The sequence below is a fragment of the Columba livia genome, chromosome 11 (assembly GCF_036013475.1).
Source record: "Columba livia isolate bColLiv1 breed racing homer chromosome 11, bColLiv1.pat.W.v2, whole genome shotgun sequence".
In the NCBI taxonomy this organism is placed as follows: domain Eukaryota; kingdom Metazoa; phylum Chordata; class Aves; order Columbiformes; family Columbidae; genus Columba; species Columba livia.
The window spans coordinates 16,713,100-16,732,561 of NC_088612.1; the positions used below are offsets into that span (position 1 = coordinate 16,713,100).

The 19,462-nt window shown below is 38.4% G+C and overlaps 1 protein-coding gene across 4 annotated transcripts in view; it reads right to left on the reverse strand.

Annotated features, from left to right (window-relative positions):
• The window catches only part of RORA (RAR related orphan receptor A), a 397,620-nt gene that overhangs the window by 113,211 nt on the left and 264,947 nt on the right, over nucleotides 1-19,462 (reverse strand). For all 4 annotated transcript variants that reach the window (XM_065075851.1, XM_065075849.1, NM_001315520.1 and 1 more), the window contains 1 exon segment: nucleotides 2,441-2,470. In XM_065075851.1, the coding sequence (XP_064931923.1) occupies nucleotides 2,441-2,470 (30 nt within the window).

Consider the following 19,462-nt stretch of genomic DNA (forward strand, 5'->3'; position numbering starts at 1 on the left):
TTCAGAAATGACCTAAGCACCTGTCATCAGCACAGGAGTTCAATTTCAGCTGACAGAACACTTCTGTCACATACTAGTGCCAAGAAGGGGGCAAAATACACCCAAAATCTTAAACAATAAAAGCAGGGAGAACTAAGTAATGGAGACAGACCATCATCAACTTCAAAACCCACACAATTAAAATGGCTATTAGGATGAAGTCTGAAAAGGATTACTTGGTTGTTTCAAATGCATAATGTGTCAAACTTTCTGGCATTATACTCCACTAAGTCAAAAGGTCATTAGAAATAAGTGCAAGTTTACAGTCACTCAACACCCTCACATGCCATACATTGTAATCTTGAAATAAAACTTCACCCATGTTTCTAAACAGTAGTGCAGACAATGTATATACACCTCACAAAATGTTTCTGAGAATGTTTTCTGAAATTTCTTTGCAGAAATCCTACTCTATGTAACTTACTTTGGATAGGTTATACATACTGATACAGAGTGATAGGCAACCTCTACATTGACTTGACACACAAAACCCCTTGTCATTTGTAGTTGTCAACAACTCAGATTTTAGTTGTAATTTTTGCATTTAGGTGTTTATATAACATTTTTTTCCAAATTATTAAAAAACTGTGAGTTTTGATGTCTGCTGCTTCTCTTTAGCAATAAAAAATTTCTAGGCAACAAGGGAAAAAAAAATGCTTATTGTGCATGATGCTAAAATGCCCAACATGCCCAATTTACATTAATTCCTGCTCTATGAGAATTTGTCATAACAGGAATGAATTCTAAAATAACATCAACCAAAACTGAATGAAACCTCATATATATTTGCTAGTAAATGTAGCCCACGTTTTCATCATGCCAATTACACCATATTGCTTCTTCTATTTTAATCCTTTCTTAATGGGCAAGCTTATCACCCCATTATTCAGGGAACTTTCTTGTTCACGCTTCAGCAATTGCGTGACAACTGATTAACAAATCGGGGAACTACTCTTTGACTGTTAGAACAGCACAAACTGAGTTCTCAACACAGAAGAGGCTGGGACCCTAATTTCATTTTTAACTAGGTTATGGGCCATATATGGTGAACATTAGCTAATCATCTAATGCAGTTGATGAATACACCTTTTTTTCATCATAGGCTTCAAGCATAGCACCCACTGAGATATACATGACAACACTTTATCAATCTACCTTGGCTTAAGATCCTATTTCCTATGCTCTTTAGGTCTGTGGTTACTATTTAATCTTCCCTACAAAAAGTATCGAATACTGGAACCGGAGATGTGACTCTTCTAGCAGGTCAGTACACGGCACTGCTGTATGTGAAATACAGAGGGCGATTTCAGCTGATTTCCAGGTGGAGCGTTACAAACCCCCACATACAGTCATTAGCCTCTGAACAAGAGAGGCCCAAGACTGAGCTGGCACAAATACCAAATCACCACTTCTGGAGAAGGCGGTCACTCCAGGCCAGGGTTGGGCGCATGGGCAAGAATGAAATTAATGTAAGACACTTTAGGACACCACTCAAAGCCTAGAAGCTGCAGTGAACATACTTTGAATGCATAACCCTGTTAAAATGCATATCTCTGTAAATTTTGTGCAGCCTACCACCCATTTTGTTAGAAGCCTTTCATAAGGCTAATAGGCTCAGCTTTAGCCTACTCCTGTTTCCTATCCAGGGCAGGTACAATTCCTGCACTACCTGATTTCCAAACCTCCACATTATGTGAAGAATCTCAACATATCTCCTTTAGCTACAGTCATAACATTTTATTGGAATTTTGCTTTTAACTCAGTGCAAAGTAGATGAGAGTTGATCCTCAATAATGATGTCTCTACAGAAGATTCGGAACAAATGTACACATAAGTAAATGCATGCATCCACATCCCTTTCCAAGGTTGCCACTTAGTTGGACTGTTTATATGGTTGAGAACAAAACAATAACCTCCTTATTTTCATCAAGAGCTCCTTAAGCACAAGCACAAGCACAGAATTATTTACCTTACAGATTAATGCATAGGAAGGGACAGAAGACTTCCAATTAAATAATGTAATGTTACTTCAATCATACTGCATATATAATGGACACATAAAAATAACCAATCTCCTCACCTGTATTTTCTGGATATGTTATTTATCAGCTAGCTGTAAGGTACACGTACTAGAATAAGGAATTCTGCCTTTCTTCACAACTTTTTCTGCCCTCTGACCTAACACATATGCAAATACACACACAACATAGACATGCACCGTATATTCATTTCAATGATGTTTCAGGCAAGGATTACAACCACTCTAAAGCAGAAAACCTACCAGAATTTTTAAAATGAAGCCTTCCCAGACCAGATCAAGTCCTAATAGTCTGAGTGCCACAACACAGCCTCACAAGAATTCTATTTGTAAGAGAATGCCAAATTGAAAGATGTTACTTACATGTGTGAGTCTTCTTTGTTACGGAAATACCTGTAGAGAAGAAATGATACCAATATTAGTAAAGCAACCACTGAGTAAATTCTTTTGACATGTATTTCATCACTAAACTATTTTATTTCAGACATACAGCATCCACTGCAAAAGAGGAATGAAAATTGTAATGATTTCTATGTTAGAGATGGGAGGATCTCCCTGAGGACTTTAATGGTATATTCTCTCCTTAGACCTCATCAATAAATGTTTCAACATGTATTGCTTAAATTTTGTTGTTTGGAATGCATATCTACGTGCTGCTGTTTTAAAACTGAAGCTGATGCAAACAGAAGGTACCAACACCACTATGGAAGCCCCCTCTTATTTTCCATAGTTAAATTTTTTCCCACACTCATATTAACCAGTGCACATCAAACTTCCCAGACAGAACACATTTGAGCAGTACAACAATTCATTTGCTATGTTATTAAGTTCAAGTAGTTCCTTGACTGCAAGCTGCAGCTTATGCTCATTAAAACCAAATGAACAGCTCTCTCAATACGAGTATTACTTGCCATAATTCCAAGCCAGATGCAAATATCTCCAAGCTGTTAAATACATACTTTCTGAAGTAATAAAGACGTTTTTATGCTAGACAGGCATGTGGCAGCAATTACCAATGATGGTCCAGTGCCAGTGAAATTTGAGAGGCATTTTAAAGAAAGCAACAGCGTGAATAGAACGAGGCAAAATTCATAATACCAACTAAAGATAAAATTAACTCTGTTAAATGTCATCGGAATTCATGCTTGAATACAAACAATATTGTCTCCACTTTAGTAGATAACTGGTGCTATACTCAGACCCCTCAGTATTTAAGCTTCTCTCTCCTTGGGGGGAATTTTATGTGAAGAGAAAGAGGTTACTGGAAGCAGTACAAGTATTTGAAACATTTCGTTTGTGATTAAGGCCTGTAATGAAATTTTGGAATTGGAATTGTTTGGCTTGCTATTTATGAAAGACAGACAGACTTGAATCTCCTTAGCTACCCTCCTATTCCTTTAACGACCTCTTCCAAAAACAAATTACTGTGGAAAAAACGGGCTTTTATTTCAGGCTGCTTTGTTGTGGAACATCTTCGGGATGCAGTTAGGTTGTAATAATTCAGAAAACACAGATACCTTATTTGCAAATTCAGAGCTAACTCCCCAAGCCAACAGTTTTCAAAGTATTCATGTTTTGGTAGATACATAAATCCACAATGCCAACCTCAAATATGCAGCTATCAAGTTTGATATAAACGTTATGAGGATTTTTTTATTAAGTGCCCTTTTGTCGCTATTGACCTTTTGGTTTTGAACCACTGAGCTCTGCAAGTGTGAGCGCTGAAACCTTTCTTTACCTTGAAAAGCTGAGAGGCTCCACACTTTGGGAAGAGAAGTTCTGAGCACTCCATTGAGTAATTTTGTAAATGTAAGACACTGGGAAGCAATTTACAAAAACCAGAACACTAGAAGCTGATTATGTATGTGCACTGACTTCAATTGAAAGGTCCTGGCCCAATCTGCACTTTCCTTATACTAGGAGTTAGGATTGGAGACGCAAAGTGTAGAGCCACAGAAAGCAGTAAGAACAAAAGGAAAACAAGCATAATGAAATTAAAACCTTTTTCTTACATAAGTAGCTACTACAGGGGGTAAATTGCTCCTTCAAATTTCTATTTTGAAAGAGCCAGCTTTCTCAGATTTTCATTCCAGTGCCATCACTACTGGCTGGCTCAGAGCAGGTGGACAGGACGGGACAGGACAGCCGTGGGTGTCAAGGAGAGGTGTGTTCCCACAGCAGAGATAGCTTCGGGCAAGAAGAGGGGTAGAGTGAGAAGAAGCAGAGAGATCTGAAGGATCATCGTGAAAATGCATGAAAATGATCTCATGCACTCTTTGGTACGAGTGCAAAACCCCCTCTCTCTAGGTTTTTCTAAAGGTCTGCCTTACTCTCTGAATTTGAAAGTACAGCTGTCATTAGAACATTTGTTCTTCCACCAAGGAAGAGCATTTTTGCTGCTGTTTGACTTCTCGAGTGACCACTGAACAGCATGTACTGCTCCTGACAGTCTTCATCATCATGAACTGTCCTAATGTTCCCTTGGCAGAAGTACTGGCCCTGCCCTTGCCTATCTGGCCAGCTCCTGCGATTTTAAGAATATTTTCTGCAACGGGAAATGCAGAGAAAAAGGTCTTAAATCTGTACACCATTTGCAAAACTACCTCTCCCAACACTAGTGCTAATAAATGGATACATCAGTGTTCTTTCAGCATTATGGGAGCCATATGTGTACTCCTCTCCGAAAATAATGCTTCCTGTAAAATCACTTTGAACAGAAAGTGCTTATGCTGTCACTTCTGATTACTCACAGCCTCTTCACAATGGGATTTGCCACAGCACAAAACAGACTTAGCTGTATTGGCTGACTGAAGGCCTGCTTTCCCCCGATACTTGGAACAGTGATGGAAATATTAGTGCTTTTTTTTGGTTGGTTTTTTTTAATATGTGAGATGAGTGGTGGGTTTTTCCAATCAGATGTTTCCAAAATAATTACTGATTACCATCTGGTAAGGCCTTTAAGCTGTTTTATGCAGATATTTTTAGATAACCTTTTAAAACAGCAGCTTGGAGGTAGGCTTTTTTGCATCTTTTTCATAATTTACACCAGAAGTTGCAGTGAAAACAGCGTATTTTACTTTGAACTGTGGTTTTACAGTGACTAACTGCAATCTGGTGGAACAAGGATAAATGTTGCAAGTTCAACAGGATTAGATTTAAATTAATCAGGAATCTTTACTTATATTCCATTGAGCTGTGAATTTTTAAGCAGCCTTCCCTTTCACAGTGAATGCGACTAGAAAAAGTGAGCAAAAATGTACCAACATATCCAAACAGTTACTTAGGTTAGATACATTATAACTAGTGCTTTAAATATAAATATTAAGTATGCAACACACTGCTACATCACTGCCGTCAGTTTTAGTTTTAATGCAGGAAGCCAATGACTGGGCTATTCAGAACATTCAAGAAGTATAATAACCTCCTAGAAATGAGTTTATTATGAACAACAAAAAATATCAGTCTGAAAACTACTTAATGTGAAAAAAAGGGGAGTTACAAGATCTTTGGCTTTCTTTGGGCCAGTGCTAACTCCCACACGCATGTATGTTTGAATGACTTTCCTATGAGCCACATCCTAGACGTCTTATGCAGGCAATTTATCAGCACTTTTGAGATCACCAGGATCTCTTGAGAAACTAATTCTGCAAGTCCAACGTACATCAGTGATTTTCTTCACAAGATTAGGCACGATTAACTGGGATTGCTCTCATTTGTAAGTATTTCTGCAACTGGACCACCGGTTTAGGTAGATTTGAGTAGACACTATATAATAAAACCCAAACCTAATACAGCACTGAAAGACAAAGATCTATTTATTTTTAATAAGTGGAGCACAAAGAACCTCCTGATTCCTTTCAAAGTGTTACTTAATGTAAAATCCCATTTTAATGGGCTTCATTTCAAGATGTGATAGACTGGAGTAATATGGGACTGCTTGCTGTTATTAGCACTATCCTCAACAGCCAGCTTTCCACTCTTATTTAACAAATAGAAAAACTAAATAAAGAGAGGAAGAAACAACCCTAACTTTAGTGTTGCTAATACAGAAAGACTTCCTGACTTAACCAACTAGACTTCAAAGTGAAGCAAAGGAAATGTCATGAAAATACCACAATATATCACTGCCATGGTTATCAGTGAGTGAAAGTTTCAGTATTATGGTTATCACAGAATTTATCACTTCAGCCATGCAATTTGACATTCCTGATCAACATCAAATCTTCAACAAATTAACTTCTTAGACTTTTCATTGTTGCTATGAGATGCTCTTTGCAACAATAATTGATTTTTAAAAATGAAAATAATTCATATGCCATTCCCCTTCCCCCTCCCACTAACAATATGTAATTTGCCATGATGGGTGGTATTTACAAAAATAGCTTTCTGGACGCAGTGAACTTTGAAAGGAGTATCTACCAACAGAGACAGGATATTCTTTTGCAAGCGGTTAGCCTGACTGACCTTCACTAGCCAACTTCAAATAGAGATAACAATGTCTTCAAGTACAAAAAGAGACTCAGATATTTTATACATCATAAGCTATTTCTCGCAGTTGCCCATCCAAATAAAGCAGCACAACGAAACACTGCTTACTGTGTGAACCCAGATCCCTGCTGCTGTCATACAGTTGTCAACTTCCCATATCTCAAGGGGAAAACATACTTTGATGTACAGAAAGATAAGTAAAACGTCCCCTGTCTGGCAGCATACATTACTCTGCAAAATATCAAAGGAGGATATTCTTGAGTGGAGGAAAACTCTTCTTCGAGACTTTGTACAGGTAAACATATGCACTGCTGCCAAAGCTTGGAACCAGTCTCCAGGACTGTGGTTAAGCACCACTTGCTTTGCTTTGCTTTTTGTGCTAATATCAGGTGGTTAACATTGCTCTGATGACAGTATATCTATGGAGATGGTATACGCATATAATGCTTTGCTGATGTGGGTGTGCGTATTTATATCTATACATACATACATATATGTATATATACACACACGTATATATAATCTTTCTTCTACCTTTCCTTCAAGCAAGCATTATGGCTCTAGTATGTTTTGGAACGTAATCATTTTATCATGGACTGGAAATCTTGGGCAAAAAGTTAAAATTTTAAAACCTAAGCCTCCTGCCTGATGTATTGTGTAAAATCAGAAAGAAAATGTATTACAAGCTTGGATCCCACTGTGTTTCATCCTGTCACTCCACTTCTTTTTTACTCTGTCACCACACAAAGCCAGAAATTAAGGGGGAAGATTACATGCAACACTCGGGCACTTGCAGAGAACCTAACAAAGCAGAATAATGGATTTCAGCGTATTCAGAAAGGAGCTCATTCTTCTAGAAACTTTAATAATGGTTTATATTAAAGTCTATGAGGATCTCCAGCTTGAAAGAATTCTCTGATCTTTGTAGGCCATTGTTTATGGTGATCAAGGTAAAAATAACATACATGCAAGTACTGTAAATACAACTTAAGTGAATTTAACCAAACAAAATGATGCTGCAAAACAGTGTCCTTGTCTAGAACAGAAGAGCTGCTAATGATGATCAGCACAGAAAGTGCTCCAAGTAATTTTAGCATTTTGTTTCAAAAATTGGTAATGGACATTAGTGCTTATAGTTCATTCAAAAGACAAATTATTTGCTAAGGTAGCAAGGATCAAGGACAACATCCACTGGGCATGGAAGAACAAGGAAATTTTCCACAATTATGAAAAAAAAACCTTTTTGAAAAACAAAACCAAAAAACCCCCCAAAAATGTCAGACCCAAAACTGATTTCAAACCTCCAATGCCAAAACTGCTCCAAAAGAAACAAGAATTTCAAAAACAAATTCAAGATCTGAGCATCCATGTTTAAGGCTGAGATAACAACACTGTTGTTATTATAGATGCACTTACTGTTAGCCCAAAATTAAAATACTAACTTCTCATTTGTGATTAACATTGAGCAAACCATTTCCCCCTAATTAGTTACGGGGTGCTGGCATCATTTGTGACTGCTGGCACACAGTGTTGACTTATTTTTTTTTTCCTCTGATGCGAGATTAAATATTGAAGAAGTCTGGGAAAATGACAAACAGAACCCTTAATTGTAAAGATGATGATTATGAACTACTTCTTCTGTCTGGTACAACCTTGCTGAAGGTCCCTCTGAACTTCTATGTTTCTTATGTCCTCACAAATAAGCAGTGTCTTCGATTAGCAGAGGAATCTTCACTAAATAGACCTTACGTTCTTACATGACAAATATCTCCAGAGAAAAAACAGCTAGAGAGCAGGCTAAATATCTGTCCCACATTTATACTGTATTTCTCATATCAAAAGTCAAAGATAGTTCAGAACTGTATGTAGGAGTATATTTCCAGCAGTGGTCTTTATAGGAAAACCACAAATTAGCTTTGTTTTAATGACTACCAGTTACACAACAAATCACAAAGGATTTCAAAATAGCCTTGTAGAGCAACAGTTACATTATCAGAATCCAGCTAAATGCACAGAGTTGTATAAAGCCAAACAAGCTCCTCCAGTTCTTGAAATAGACTACAAAGTGTAAGGAAACCCAACATTTCACAACTGTCACAGATTTTCTTAGCATTGTATATTTACTTCAACTGCGAGCCTTACTGCAACCCACCATTTTACATGGCTTTAACAGCGACAGGAGAACATTGGCACGAGTGCGGCAGACACCACCACCGTACGCATGACACGTTTCCCCTGTGACATTCAAAGAACAGGGTGTCCTTCAGCGGAAGGCCCTGTCCTGTCAGTTTGCTAACGGGAACGGTTCCTTTCCCCGGCAACAGGTCTGCGGGCAGGCAGCTCTGTAAGGTGTGTAGTTTCCTGAGGGGAATCGCCCTCCCAGCTGCCGCCCCCCCACCGGGTGATTCACTGACTACAGTTCTACCTTCTTTCTGCCTAGTATGATCTTGGACAAAGAATTTATCCCAGCAGATGTGAACCATTAAACGAGTAGCACCATATTTGCAGACTCCCTGCTTGTTGCCATTAGGAAGAGTCAAACAGCACTATTTGTAAAAGCAGCAAGTTTGGCCGGTTCATATGCCCACCTGTGTGTGCTGGACACCCCACAGCCCACCCCACTGCACAGGCTCTCATCCTCTGTTTGGAAGCATGAAGTTACATTTTACTTGGCTCCTCTCCCAGAACTACCATATCAGGCACTTCATCCCAAGAACACCTTTGAAGTAATTTCAAAGTAACATTTTACCTCAACATTGCACTCTCCATTCTCATACAAGGCTTTCAGAATGCCTTGTTCAAGACTTCTGGCAACTTAACATTTAAAAGCATGAGCTGGGCCTCAAAGACTTCATCGTATTTTCATAAAATCCAGAAAACTATCGAATTACAATCTTCCTGTACATTAACTCAGCCGTTTTCAGCCGTTTCTCCAGGTACATGGAAATCTAACTGTCCATAAAGTAAAACTGAAATTCTCAGAGAGAGGCCCAGGTGCTGAGATACTGGCTGAGCCAGCAACCACAAGGCCGCTGTGGTCCTGGTGACACCCGTTCTCACCCTCACTCTGAGCCAGTCCAGCAAGATGGGAGATAAGAGAAGCCTCAATGCCCCAGTTCTGTGCCTTCAGGTAACTAGAACTACCATGGGAACATTTTCACACAGGTGGCCAAACCTCTTCCATATATGTAAATCAAAACAAAATGAAACAAAACGGAACAGCTAGCAAACATGTAGCTGTCATCCTTGATACTTACATTTCATGCATTATTTAAGAATATTGCAAAGTTAAATATGCTGGATTATGATTTAAAATCATCTGATGGATACTCTAATGTTAGGGAAGGGAAAATAATGGGTTCCTATTTAGGACACCTTTTAAGATGTAATTGTAATTCCTTTTTCTTCTTATTCTACCCTATAATACCTTTCAATAAAATCTGTTGCATTTAAGAATATAACCATTTATCTTCTATGCTCTATGTTCATGAGATGTCCACAAATAGAATGTGAAGATAAAACTCTGGAAGCTGTATACATTCATAAAATACAACAAAACACAACCAAAAAGATAAATACATTTCCTTAATTCATGAGTTACCAATCCATTCAGTTTTCTGAAATGACATACAGTGAATGTTGGTGCTGCAGTGGGATATCCCCTTTTACATACAGTGTTCGCATCTACAAAATTAATCACTTAAGATTTAGGCCTCCAACAATCAGTAATACAAGTAACAAAGATTTACCAGTCACAGTACCCAGTCTTATTGAGCATCAAGCCTTTCATAGGATATTGTACCATACACTGTTTGATATGGCAGAATCTATTTAAAATAGCATTAATATGCCACATGAGCTACTCTAAATTTTACAGAATGGGAGTACATTATGGAAAACAGCATCCTGCACCGGCTACACACTTCTCACCCAGCCGCCCTTTCTGTAGCTTACGTTCTGATCCAATTACACCTTTCTATGAGAAGCTGAATTTCCACACTCATCAGTAAAAGACAGAATCACTTCCAAGTATTCACGTATTGCAAACAAAGTAATTCTTTTGTATGGCCAAATGAAAGTGCTACTTGTTTTTGCCCCTTGAAGCCAGTGGCAACTGTATATGGCTGCCAATTTCTTGCAAATGGAAATCCTCACAGAAACTCAGTATTAGAGCATCAAGTACGCTCTTAATGCATGTCAAAACAAAATTTCAGCTTCATGGAGTTTCATCTGCTGGATAAAATGAGGGTAATGGATAAAGATTATTATTAGTATTGCAAAGATGCCAATGCAAAGAGCACCTCGCTACTGCATTTTGTCTGTACCACATTCCAACACCTTCAAGAGGTTCCTACTGCCCTGCTACAAATACTGCTTGGTCAACTCCGTGATGATGATCACCTCTATTAAAGAACAGATGCCTCCATGGGTGATGCAAATGTACAAGTCTCATGACAGTGGAAAGGAGCTGGCCAAGTTGTAAAATTGGGATGAAAAAGGATATAGGAAAGTTACAAAGTAATTGGAACTTGCTATATACTTTACCTGAAAGCTGGCATTTTGATTAGCACAATCCCCCCTGATACAACACAGATAAGGTTTCTCTGCTGAGCTGGAGGAAATGGCGCACGGGAAGGACACTATCAAGTGATTTATCAACACCATTTGCTCTGACATACAAGTCGCTCTGGGAGATCTCTGATCCAAATATAGACACAATAAAGACCAGAGTAACTTTTGGGAACAAGCAGGAATATCACACAAGGTGATATGCTTGCGAGCTACAAGCACTTTTTTTTTGGTCAATTCCTTTTCGAGCTTAGAATCAACCTGTATGATTGCACTTTACTGAGTAACTTCTGTAACTGGCTATAGGTAAAGCTGTAATGTTTGCAAAGATGTGAGAAATTTAGTCAAAACAATGTGACAATTACACTAAGATTCATCCCTCACCCAAAAGCAGGTGACCCTACCATAGGTACTTTTTGTGTTTTCCTTGGTGTTACTGAGTTGGTTTTTTGACAGTGCTTCATATCGTGAAGCTAGTGCTGATATATCCTCAACACCCAAACACTATCTGCAGTTTACAGACAAAGAAACAGAAACTAAGCAGTTAGGTTACTGCAAGTCGCATATTTATGAACTGGGTTGCCAGGCTCATAGCAGTGATCTTAATTCAAAAGCTGGCCAAGCAAGGCTTTTCTCACTGCGTCTTTCACAATCAGTTCATGACTTCATCAAGATGACTGAGATATTACATGATAAGCAGTACAGTGTGTCCGAGGACCAGAATTTTAATGCTGCATCTCATACTGTAACCCACATACATTTTAGAAATGAAATTTGGGCCTCCATTCTAAAAGTAGTTCACATAATAATATGCTAAGGTCATATTATAATATGTAAATATCTTAAGATCTTATCACGAATATACAAAAACCCAAACATTTCCTAAGGGTTTTTCAAATCATCCTATAGCATTGAACAGATAATTCCACACAAACTACAGAGAATTCGGTGTTGTTTTGTAGATTCTACAGGATTTCAAATGTCAGCTGTCACATAAGGTATTATTTCTCTGCCATGCAAGCCCTTTCAATAAAACGAAGGAAGCCTATTAGGCTGAATTCCTTGTTTTGCCTCAATGACTTTCATCTACTTAACACCTTGAACAAGTTCGGCCTTTTGTGCATCAAATGAAGCAAATGAAGATCTTACTATAACTGAAGGATTATTTTAAGTTTAATTAAAAGGTCATCAATATTTTTAATAGAGAGCATATTTTCTTTCCTCAGTTGTTCTGTGAGGTATTTATAAGGCACTGTTTTTGATCCAGAAAAATTGATTCCTTACACATCATCTATCCCAACTGAACACTTTAGCTGCAATGTGCTTGTACACTTGCCTTTCAGTACTCTTTTGAGACTGACTGTTGCAAAAATCACATTTTTTCAAGCAGACTCCCATCGAGGTAACTTTTTCCTTTTTTATTTCAAAATATACTGAGGTTGAATCTCAACTTCTCATTGCTTTGCTCTCCTGAGGAAAAGAAATAAGATTCTATTATGTCGTCTTCATCAGCTTGGATGAATAAGGGGAAAATAGGGAGAGGGAAGGATTTGTGCTAGAAGTTAATGCAAAATTTGAGACTTGAATATAGCACAGGTAGCACTTCAACACTTCAGACTCCTTCAGTGCTGAGACCCCTGGAGAGTTGATTTTAAATCACTAAACTTATTTCAGGAAAGGGGAGAACACTCTGGAGAAAAGTCTGTCGACTCCAGCAAAATTAATAAACTGGCTGCTCCTGATGTGAACTACATTTCTTGACAGGAGTTTGACAAATTTCTAATTCCTTCTTAGCCTGCTTGTGAATACTGCACTTGTTGCTCCCTTTTAACAGTTACTTAATACTACAGCACAATAGAAGTGATAAAAATTGCCAAGTTTCATTCACCTTGCACTTGCAGTGACAGTTACAACAGACAAAGGAAAACTATGACCTTCCTCACCATCTGTCAAAAAGGACAGCCTACTCTTTCCTCATTTACAATGTTTATCTACAGAAAAAAAAGCTTAATCCCCACTAGATAGTATTTGTTTAAAAAAATCTGAATTAATAAATTCAAACAAATCGCAAATAAAGAATCCATAGCATTACGCATTTTGTACTAAAGACAGGGGCTGGTGTGCTGTCTCATATATGCTACATATCTAAAATAACTAATGAAATTTATTTTTCATCTAACTGCATTTATCTAGCGCAATACACCCCAAATTTGGTTGGACACTCGCTTCCCAGAGTTTTTCTTTTCTCCTTCTCTTTAAAGAGCATTGCTGGTTCCGCTCCTGTGTGTTGGGGATGCCAGCTGTTTTGCAGTGCTCCCCGCAGTGCTGTGATGGTTGGTGATGCACAGTACAGGCGAAATATTAGCAGATCCCTGTACTTAGGGACTAATGGAGAAGCTTAATTCCTTTACAGAGATAACTACGTTCCAGAATTCAAATGCAGCTCATGCTATATTTATGTTTTAAGAAATAGAATAAGGTATTAACATCCCCTTGATCTAAAGTATATTTTAGAATTTCTATAAGAAAAATGCTTATGAGTTATATGAAGTACAATAAACACAGCCATTAAAAAATCAGAAAGGAGTCCATTTGCTTTTTCTAACATATACTTAAAAGTGGCGTTTACCATCTCAGGAAGACACGTCAAAAAGGACATACTGAATCAATGCTCCAAAAGTGACAGTTACTTTGCACCACAAAGGCCTGTTTTTGCTACTGCAAGATAATGCTTTGTTTGCTTTATCTATTCAATTATAGAGCACAGATACCATCCCAATGTATTTTTCACTTACATTAGAGTTCTGGTATGCCTGTAGTTGTGTGGGAAAGTTAATATACTCTGCATGATCCTGGACCTAGGAGCACCCTTCTTAATGGTAGGAAAGATCTTCCATTAGGAGATCAACAGTTTCCCTTAAAAGCCCTACTCAAAAGTAGGGAAATACTTGCTGTAGATAAAGAAGGGAAGGAAAAAGCGTGTTACATTAAGAAGTGTGTAAGTCCCAAGCAAAAATCCTGCTTCCAACATGTGTTTCAGACTGACTTTTAGCCTTTTCTTACCCCCCTCTGTGCACTGAACTCATGGAAGCTATCAGTGTCATGTATCTCTCGACTTATGTTTAAGTCTGTGGGAAGAGACCCATTTCTACAACTTTAGTGAACCGATATGATTGACACAGCATGGTTGAACCTGCCAGGCTGAAGCAATGTAGTTAAGATTTCAGCCTTATGCTCTAGGAGTTGAGGGACCTGTACTCACATTCTGGTTTTGCCATCAATTCCTCCAATGACTGTGCAAAATCCACGTAATTTCTATGTATTTTGATCTCCTACCAAAAAAAGAGTTAAATTCAGCCTGTTTCTTCCTCTCTTTGCCTTGTCAGTTTGTATGCTAATCTTTTTTAGGATGGGTCCTGATTCTTAAGTTTGAATGAACTGTATCCAGTGGTTGAAAAATTCTCCAGAGGCCAAAATAACTGAAGACCATAAAGAAAATATTTTATTTTTGGAAAACAGAGAAATTTCTGTACTTTATATCACCATTGACAGCAGCTACCAGAAACTGTTACTATCTCTAACCACATTCAGGCAGCAAAATGCTTTCCTTAAACTTTCTGCTCCCTGAAGACAATGGTTCCCTCAGGAATATAGCAAGAGCTTTTCCGAATGCTTGGATGCAATACGAAACTGTGAAGCAGTGAAGAAAAAAAAAAAAAGGCATGAAAATATCCAAATAATCCCACATTAGTTATTCTCAGGGCTCCAGGGAAATTAAACAAGGGTGGGAAAAAGGCATAACCTGACTCTTTTACATAAACAGCTCAAATTTACAGCATTAGCAATTGAAGCTCAAGACAAGAAAATTGAGCACTGGTCTGTAAATTCATTTTAATGACATCACTGCCAGGATTATCCTTTTGGAGATGGCTTGTGTAGGGGGTTGGGAGGAGAAGGCAAGGGATTGAGGAAGGGAGATTTGATTATGTTTGAGCTATTTCAATTTGAGGATGCTCTTAACTGACAAAATAGAAAGCATCTTATCTGAGAAGGATTTTGCTCAGCTGCTTTAAGAATCCTCCACACATACAGAAAGTCAGCACATTCCCTGCAGCATCAATTGGCTTGACAAACTCTAGACATCCTCTATCTTATATATATATATATATATATATATATATATATATATATAATATATATATATATATATATTTCCATATAAAAACTCTCTCCAGGCTAAAGCATGACATGCAAGGGTTTGTCCTGGGGCAATTAAAAAAGAACTTTTTCTAAGTAAATTTTGTGCTTGCAAAAGTTGCTGCATTGACAACACTTGATACCAAAGGGTTCTCTTTAATCCAACAAGCTGCAGCCAGGCAAATGGCTCTCTTGCCAGTGCGCTGTACCTCGCAGCAGGGTGAACTACATCTGAACGAGGGGGGAGAGGGAGCTCTGCTCCTCAGGCTCATTCATCGAGAAAACTTACTTTTAACTCATGAGCCCTCTCACTAACTTAAAGAAAATTCTCATCCAAATATCTGAAGAGCCTGAATGACCTCCTGCATTTTAAGCAGTGAAGTATCAGTCTCTGCTGAAAGGGCCAAGACAACTGCCAGCCATAGTCAACAAAAGCTCTGAATAGAGCTATTTGGTACATAGGTGAAGAGGCAGCAAGGAAATGATATCTGTGTCAGAAGACTTCTCGGAGTCCCTGCACTAAGCCACCCAATTTATCTAAGATACTGCCTAACAGCAGACAATTTCAACACAGCTATTCCTCTTGAAAGTGATACAGAATAATATTTTTAAACTTTTTGTATAAGATTATACTTTTTGCATTGAATTTATTACTATATTTGCACAACACACATCTATACAATTATCCCTAGACAGCAGTGATAGCCACAGAATTATTCCTAAAAATGCAAACTATAGAAAGAATATCATTTTAGAAAAGCTTGCAGTTTTAAAAATCTGAAATTACAGATGATCATCCTTACAGGCAGGTTTACAATTCTTTGCAGAATACAGAAAATGTAGCAACTAAAAGAAAGACGTGAGGCTGGCTGGAATGTGACCCTTAGCTGGAGATCGGGGCAGGACTGCCAGCCCACAGCCTCCTGGCAACAGGAGGATCCCCTGGCAACAGGAGGATCCCCTGGCAGCTCTTGGCTGGGTCACCACAGCTGGGGCAGCTCAGCACCAACGATTCCCAGGCTAATCAGATCTCCGCAGCATGGAAATCAGCCATGCTCATCCACATCACCTACCCCAGAGCTGCTACAGCACCGCCTTGGCACATAGGAATTGCAACATGCCTTAACTTCAGGCATCTAATTAAGGTGCCTAGAATTCCTATCATCTTCACATAGGCAATACAGATCTACACAGGTTGAAAATGAGAATGCTCCCTCTGTACATCAACTAATTGAGATAAAAGTCGAAGGTTCACTTCCCACTCTCTATTTGTTTCTGAGAAAATTTAAGTTGCTGCTACTGTGCATACTTACTACAAGCAATCTAGCATTCTCTCTTACACTTGCCTGCTATCACATTTGGAACTAACTCATGAAACATATAGAGGGTTGTTTTTTCTTAAACTGCTTTCAAAGAGGACTTCACAGTTGAGGCATTCCAAGGTTCTGTGGGGCCACCACACACTTCACATGCAAACAAAGCTCCCATTAACTTCAACGTAACCAGCATGGGATGGAACACTGTACCTTGAGCTGCTGGGCAAGAATTATGGAGCTTAGCATGTGCCTTAAGCAAGACAGCATGGTTTATCATGCTCATCTTTGAGATAATAGAGCCTGGCTGTAACAAACACTTCTGGGTTAAGTGTCTATACTAGTTAATACATGTAATAAACTCAACTGAAAACCGTAGGATGAGCTCTGCTAAAAAGAAATTTATTACTCATATTCATTAGGCTATCATATGCATTAAAAAATGATGGAATGTCTCCAAGTGGCTCTTGCATCCTGCAGTCTTAACCATGAGAGCTGGTTTCCTTAGGAATGACTTTTTAAGAGATATTACTATGGCTCTGTCTCATCACAATGCAGAAAACTGGACAGACTTAGTTCAATATTCTCTTGAGATCCAAATATTTATCCTAACCCAAGTATCCCCAGGAAGATGTGCACCCAGTGTTAAGGAATGAGAAATCTAGGAAAACTACTGCCTAAGATACTTTATGTAAAAAATAACACGTCGCTTTGTAACATCAGTAGCACTGCATAAATGCAACCAAGAGCAGTACTGGAATCAAAAGATCAGGACACAGGAGAGACAACTGAAGGAAGAAGTAAGTAATTTGTGCAAATTTTGGAAGTAAGACTCCACTAACAAATAGCTAAAAACACTGGAGAAATTCTCCAAGCACTTTCTGTGATGATTCCGTAAAGGAATTCAGTGCTTCCGTGCCCACTTTCATTTGTGCACACAGCGAACAGGCATTTGCATATGCAGCTAAATGTCTACATACGAATAGCTGGCTATGCATCTTCCCACACAGATGGGCAACATTGTCAATACATCTAAGGCAAGGATTTTGAAAGTGTCCTTGAGCCAGGTATTCAACCTCTGTTCCCCATCTGCGTTACAGGGATAATATTGCCTCACAGGGATCCTATGGGTAAGGATAAATAGGATTAAGTTTGAAAGGTGCTAATACATCCCAGCAAGCTCATATAAATATATCCTGGTAGTTTGCTGACTAATATTATCACAGGACAACATTCAGTTATCTGACAGATACTCAATGATAGTACTGGCTATGCACAGTTTTTTGTTGGTTTTGTTGTTGTTGGTTTTGTGTGTGTGTTTTTTGTTTGTTTGCTGGTTTTTTTTGTTATGATTTTGTTTGTTTTTCATTTTCCAGTCAAACTCCTGACAAATATGATGAAAAATGTTGATATGGCAAAGCGGAGTTCAGAAAAAAACCCCTTCAAAATCCTACAAGATTTACCTATGAAATTTACTTTTTCCTAACCTGAACTGCCATGCTCAGCAGGGGTCAGACAAGGAATTTGTTAATATGTGGAAAGAGCCTCTTTTGGACATGCTGAAAATGAGCAGTATTCATTACTAAAAATCATACAAAGTTGTATAAATATTTACTGAACTGAAAGAACATGTTGGCCAATGTTTTCCACAGATCAGTGGAAGGGAGTCTCTAATTAACAAAACCAAAGCTGTAGGGTTTTACTAGGCACTTAAGACCAGTTTTAGAAGCTCAACGCAAATGCCATAAGTTCAGACACTGGGGTCTATTAAGTCCTGGCGCACTCTTGCTCTCGGCTGACTGCTTGCAAACTGTGAAGAGGATTAAGGTGGATGGGATCGCTGCCAACTTGAAGCTGTTAAATGACTGCATTACAAAAAAAGAAGCTCCATAACTCACTGTTGTTGAATATTTTTCCTACAAAATTCTCAGCCACTGGAAAGACAAATAGGGAGAAGGAAAGGTTACTTTTTTCTTTTTTCTTTTTAAATTAAAGTGCATTTACTGCACTGACAACAGCAGGATCACAACCACCTGACCCACCGGATACAAATAATAACTGGAAAAAACATCCCGATAATTAATGACCAAGTCTATGTGCATTCCATTAAGTACAAACAGCTGTCGTAAACATCCTAATTTAAAGAGCTGCTGGATAGGGAATTATAGCACTGTAAAAAGCTGCTTCTTTCTGCTGCTCCACAGAACTGGAACGTATCAAGGCTTTAAATTTTTAAACATGGCTTTCATGTTCTTTGGTGCACAAAAAAAATATCTCTGAAAAATCAGCTTGCTAAAAGGTTCATCTAGCAGCCTCCTACCTTTCTTTCTCTCTGGAATGCTTCCATACACCAGGGGGTCATTCTGTTTATTAAGGTTTCTAATAATTTTTAGAAATTGTTTAAACAGTACAGTAAGTTAACCTTATGCAGGAGGATACTCTTCCTCATTACATCCAGAATATAAGCAAATCATCTTGCTAAAGTATCACATCTTCTGTTAAATTGGACAAACCTCAAGGTCTGCCCAACTTTTTCTCACGCATACCATTGTTATTGTAATTAAGATGTGCAATGTTTGAAAGCCAGAAACACTGCCCACTTCTCATACCCGGAGTGCAGCCAGAGCAAATTTAGAGCAGGAGAGCAACTCTACAGGTACAATACAAGTTGTTACCAAAGTAACAAAAGAATTTTGTGCGTGCCCAAATCTTCTCAAAATGGCAGCCCACTGCTGTCTGCTCATACTACACAGCATTTTTGAGATGAACAGATCCTGGCACAACTGCCTCCTCTATTCAGAAAAGTCACTTTATTTGA